General features: G+C 67.2%; 2 protein-coding genes across 2 annotated transcripts; one reads left to right on the top strand and one right to left on the bottom strand.

Annotated features, from left to right (window-relative positions):
- Positions 1-310: 310 nt before the first annotated feature.
- Positions 311-1,219, bottom strand: MNEG_13479 (hypothetical protein; the record flags this gene model as incomplete). The annotated part of the gene is made up of 1 exon (XM_014038048.1): positions 311-1,219. A coding segment is annotated over one exon (909 nt), but the record flags the coding sequence as incomplete, so codon positions are not given.
- Positions 1,220-3,400: 2,181 nt separating this feature from the next.
- MNEG_13480 (STAM-binding protein) lies at positions 3,401-4,831 on the top strand (the record flags this gene model as incomplete). The annotated part of the gene is made up of 2 exons (XM_014038049.1): positions 3,401-4,383; positions 4,657-4,831. 2 exons carry the CDS (start codon positions 3,401-3,403, stop codon positions 4,829-4,831), a joined length of 1,158 nt encoding a protein of 385 aa, XP_013893503.1.
- Between the last annotated feature and the right edge of the window lie 382 nt (positions 4,832-5,213).

A 5,213-nucleotide genomic window follows, 5' to 3' on the forward strand; every position in this document is an offset into this window, starting at 1 on the left:
GCCCCTGAAGGAATGCGCCCGCCCCCGGCGCGCCCGCCGCCCCGCCGCGCCGCCCCGCGCGCCGCCGCCCCGCCCCTGCCGGTTGCGGCTCCGGCGGCCCCTGCTGCCAGCCGGCCGGCTCGGGTGGCGCGAGCGGCTGCGGCGCGCCCCAGGGGTCGGCCGGCAGGCTGGCGCCTGCAGCCTCTCGCTGCTGCTGCTGCTGCTGCTGCTGCTGGCTGGGCCAGGATGTATCAGGGCTGCCGCTGCTGTTGCTGCTGCTGCTGCTGCCGTTGGTGCTCCAGCTGAGCTCAAATACATCGTCCAGGTTGACCTCATCACTAGGCAGCTCCAACGGCTGCACCGCCAGCGGCGGCGCCCCGGCCACCGCCTGGGCGTCCTCAGGGCTGCGCTGCGGCAGCGGCTGCCCGGGGCCGGCTCCGCCCGGCGCCTCGGCGGCCGCCGGCCGCGGCGGGGGTGGGGGCGGCGCGAAGAGGCCGCCCTCTGCACGGGGCGGCGCGGGCGGGCGCAGGCGGCGGGCCCGGCGCTCTTTGGTGGAGCGCACGATGGCCGCCTGCGCAGCGCCTGCCGTACTGTCCCCCGCTGCAGCAGCCGAGGGCGCGGGCCGGGTGTTGGCGCGCGCCAGGCGGAGGGCGCCGCGTGCCGCCACGACTCCGTGCCCTACCTTCGCGCCATCTTCTTCCGCGTGTCGTCGCTGCTGCTCGCGCTGCTGGCGCAGCTGCGCCTCCTTCGCCGCCGCAGCCGCCGCCGCTGCTGCCTCTGCTGCCGCTTTTGCCGCCGCCTGCGCTGCGCGCGCCGCCTCCCGCCGCTGCTTCCTCAGGGCCAGCTGCCACTCGTTGACAGGCAGCCCGCCGGCCGGCGCCTCCGCCGCCTTTTTACCCTTGGGAGGCGCAGCAACCCGCTGGATCGCCGGCGGCCTGGAGCCCTGGCCGCCAAAGGCGCTGCCGCCGCCGCTGCCCCTGGCGCCACCCCAAGGCAGGGACGAGGTGGCGTCCCGGACAGCTGCGCTGCTGCGGGGCTGGCGTGAGGCTGGGGAAGGATGCTGCTGCTGGGCGCTGCCCGCCGCCGCTGCAGTTCCCTCCCCGGGCGGCGACGAGGCCCCGGCTGGCGCTCCTGCGCGCGTGGCAGCAGCGACGCCGCTGCTAGAGCTGCTGCGGCGGCCGCCACTGCGTCCCGACGACGGGCGCACGGCCTGCACCCGCGCTTGACCTAATCGCTGCATACATATGCCCTTTGAGCTGCATGTAACACGACTTCGCATCTCCTTGAGCGAGCCGCGCGTTGGACTGCACTAAGGCGAGTAGTGTGATCTCGCTGACAACGCGTTGGTTGGATCGAAGTCACAGCGAAGTGGTGACAATGTCATCGTTATGATAGAAGGTATGACACCTGACAGATACGATACAGGAACCGGCTTGCGGTTGCAGGTTGGTCATCGATAGGGGTGGCGGTACTGTAAGATGCAGGGCTGGGCATGGTGGCATGTGCAGACCCTGACGACCCGAGCAAGCAACCAGGGAGTTCTGCCACAAACATGCGGTTAAGGTGCGCACCTGTGCAAATGCATACCTTGTGCATGCGTGCGTGCGTGCGTGTGTGTGTGTGTGTGTCCGTGCGCGCGCGTGTGTGTGTGTGCGATTGGCACTCGGTGCCCTTGTGCTCCTGGCCCTGAGGAAGCTGGATCAGGCCGCCAGCAGAGGCGCGTACTGGCCGTGGACAAGGTTGTGGTCACCTGCAGAGCATCAGGTCACTGCAGGGCAACTGTCTGATAGCTGACAGTGAAAGTAAGGTTCTGGGTTTGAAACCTCCAGCAAGCCTCTGCATGTGTCCGTGCAGCTGATGGCGGCGATGGCGGTGACGGTGATCATGGTGGCGGTGATGGTGCACCCCTGCGCAATGAGCGCCGTTGGAGCTGACAAAAAGGCTCACAGCGCGAACAAGCGGGTCGCAGCAAAACAAGTGGGTTTAAAGCAAGCAACAGGGGTCGAATCAGCATTTCACGAGTTCAGCCAGGCGGTGCTTGTGTGGCCGTTTCTACCAGTACCATTCGACGCCGCGAGAAATACCACGTCAGCCGGTACTGCGCAGCATGAGCCGCGCCGTGTTGTGGGCCCACTGATTGGGGCATCATATTCCCACGGCATCTCACGCACCACGTGCTGTTGGGCCAGTCAGAGCGAGGCCACGCTGCCATCAACACTCGCGGACGATGATGACGGCCCAATTCCAAGGCCTGTGTTGACCGCTCATGGGAGGCAGGCGGGGCCTGCTTGCATGCATGAGGACGGTAGCTCGCACCATTTGCGATTGGCGGGCAATGTGGCGCTGCCGGCCATGCCTGCTCCGCCTGGGATGGTGCACCCCCTCCCCCGAATGCTAACCATGCCGGTGCTTTTCTCACTCGCGCACACCACCATCCCTCAGCTGGTGCGCAAACAGGCCATATGGCATAAAGGTCGCACATTCAGGACATCAAGAAACTTACTGCTCTCAACATATTAGCCCCGAAAGCTGTGATGTGCCTGTCATCACCCGTGCGCACAACTTGCGATGATCTGAGGCTGGGTCCCCATCTCGCATCGTGACTTATCGGCTTTTGCAATGCCTGCAGCCCGGCCCACCGTGCCAGGGCTCATCGAGCAGTTGAACGCGAGCGCTCCCAAGCGAGCAGCGAACAACGCGCTCCCGATCGCCAACTACTTCAGGAGCTGCGATCTACTGATCAGCCAGGTATCGCGGGCGCGCTGGGAGATACGGCAAGCGTGGAACGTCCCGAGAGCTGGGGGACCCACCTGCTCACTGTCTTCTTTGCCCCCAGGCGCATGTATACCGTAACTCTGGAAACGAGGAGCAGCTATATGTCATGCTCATGCGGTTTGCGAGGTGAGGAGCGCCGACATGGCCCTGGTGCGCGCGCCGCGCCCCGACCCGCATCTGTGTGCAAGGCTGCGCATTGCGGCGCACATCTCACCCCGCCCCGTTCGGCCGTGCCCCTGTTATCGTGCAGCCTGGTCATCGAGACCATTCCCAGGCATGCACAGTTCGCCAAGGACTCACAGCAGTATAAGCGGCTGCAAAACGTGCGTGTTGCTCAGCACCTGCATTTTGGCGGGGGGTTGGGGCAGGCGAGCGGCGGCAGCAGTTTGAGGGTTGCAGCGTCGTAGGTCGCCAACACGCGGGTCACTCAGCCGTGTGCTTGCAGCTGGTGGTTTCAGTCTGCGTCGCACTAGCCCAACACATGTGCGCACGCGTTGCAGCACCACGTCAGCAGAGGTACTCGACCTTTGCACTCGCCTCCCCCACCCACACCTAAAAACACCAAGACACACCCACACCACAAACAAAATGCGCTTGCATTTTGTACGTGAACCCCCCTTGTACTACACAGCACGTGGTGTCGGTAATGAAGGAGCTCGAACACATCAAGGCGTCCCTCCGCCTGCGAAACGTCGAGCAGCCGTCCGCGCGCACCCTCCACCGCCCGCACGACGCGTCGCTGCTGGTCACCTCCAACCTGCCGGAGATAGACTGGGGCTCTCTCTCGCCCGCCGGCTCTGCGGGCGCCGCCGGGCCGAGCGACAGCCGGTTTGGGGCGGAGGCGGCGGAGTGGCTGGCGCGGAGCGGCAGCGGGGCAGCCGCGGGGCCGAGCGGCCGCGGCGGCGCGGGCGGGTATGGCGCGGAGGCAGGGGTGGGAATCTATGGGGCGGCGCTGGGCCCCGCGGCGGCGGCTGCGGCGAGCTGGGGCTCTGCAGGCTCGAGCAGCGGCAGCTTCTCTAACAGCGGCAGCTTCACAGCTCCTGGCGGGGGCTACCAGTCAGCCTATGTGCCGGCCAGCCAACAAGCGCTCGACAAGCACTCGCTGTTTGCGCCGCGGACGCTGTCAGGGCGCTCGGCGGCGGCCGCCGCGCCGCCTGTGCGGCCGCGGTACCCCGGGTTTGATGCGACGCCAGCGGCAGTCGACCTCCTTTGGGCCCCGCAGCAGCAGCAGCAGCAGCAGCAGCAGCAGCAGCAGCAGCAGCAGCAGCAGGATGCCTCGTCGGAGCCGTCTGCACCGCCTGAGGGCGCCCTCGCGTCGCTGTCCCTCGCGGACCGCCGCGCGGGCGGCGCGGCGGCGGGCAGCCTGCTGGACGCGCCCATGGCGCCGCACCCCTCGGCGGGCCCCAGCTTGGGTCCGCAGGAGCTGGAGGTATTGAGCATGGACGCGGGGCTCGGTCACCCAGGGGGCACGTGCGCGCAGGGGCCGGGTCAGCAGCAGCAGCAGCAGCAGCTAGCGGTGCAGCAGGGGGGCGTTCGGCCGCTGGAGAAGCGGCAGGAGATGCGGGACGTCCACATCAGCGTGGCGCTGATGAACGACTTCCTGCACTACGCCAGCAGCAACACGCGGAGGTGCGTGCGGACAGGGGGATGAGGGGGGGTCCTCAGCGGCGCGGGGTCGCGCCGTCGGCAAGGGTGTTACTGTGGGTGTGCATGCATGCGTCTGCGTGAGGAAAGGGATGGCAGGGTGGTGGTGCACTGTAGGGGTCCTTGTGCTTCAAGTCTGGGTCGTGCCCGTTCAGGAACAGGGCAGGGCATTTGGCGCCGGCTTGCACCTTACCTACGCACGCACCTTGTGCGGACGCCCGCCGTGCCCACCCTCCCCTCGTCTCGCGCAACAACCAGGGGTATCGAGTCGTGCGGCATCCTGGCGGGCACACTGTCTGCGGGCGACAGCGTGTTCCGCGTGACCACGCTTATTATCCCCAAGCAGGAGGGCACCAGCGACACGGTGTCCGCGCTCAACGAGGAGGAGATATACGAGGCACAGTTCAGCAGGTGGGCGGTGACGTCACTGTGATGTCATGGGGGACTTTTGGGGGGGATGTGCTGACTGGTCTGTTTGTGGGCGCACGCTTCGTGCGAGCGTGCGAAGGTTGTGGGGGGGTGGCTTGGTCCTTTGAGGAATGCCTGGGGGTTGGGGGCAAGAGAGCGTCTGGGTTGCTGCGCGACAGGTACATCATCACGCAGAGAGTGGACAGCGCCTGTGGATGGTGAGGCATACGGCCACGCGCTGCCCGGAGCGCCCTTGCCGGCCCCCTGGCTGCTCGCTCGGCCGTCCTTGATGCCCTGCGCCCTGTGGCCCCCTCTACCCCCCAAAGGGAGCTCTACCCCCTGGGCTGGATCCACACGCACCCGACACAGACCTGCTTCCTGTCAAGCGTGGATGTACACACACAGGT

Source organism: Monoraphidium neglectum (genome assembly GCF_000611645.1).
Source record: "Monoraphidium neglectum strain SAG 48.87 unplaced genomic scaffold scaffold03852, whole genome shotgun sequence".
NCBI classification, from domain to species: domain Eukaryota; kingdom Viridiplantae; phylum Chlorophyta; class Chlorophyceae; order Sphaeropleales; family Selenastraceae; genus Monoraphidium; species Monoraphidium neglectum.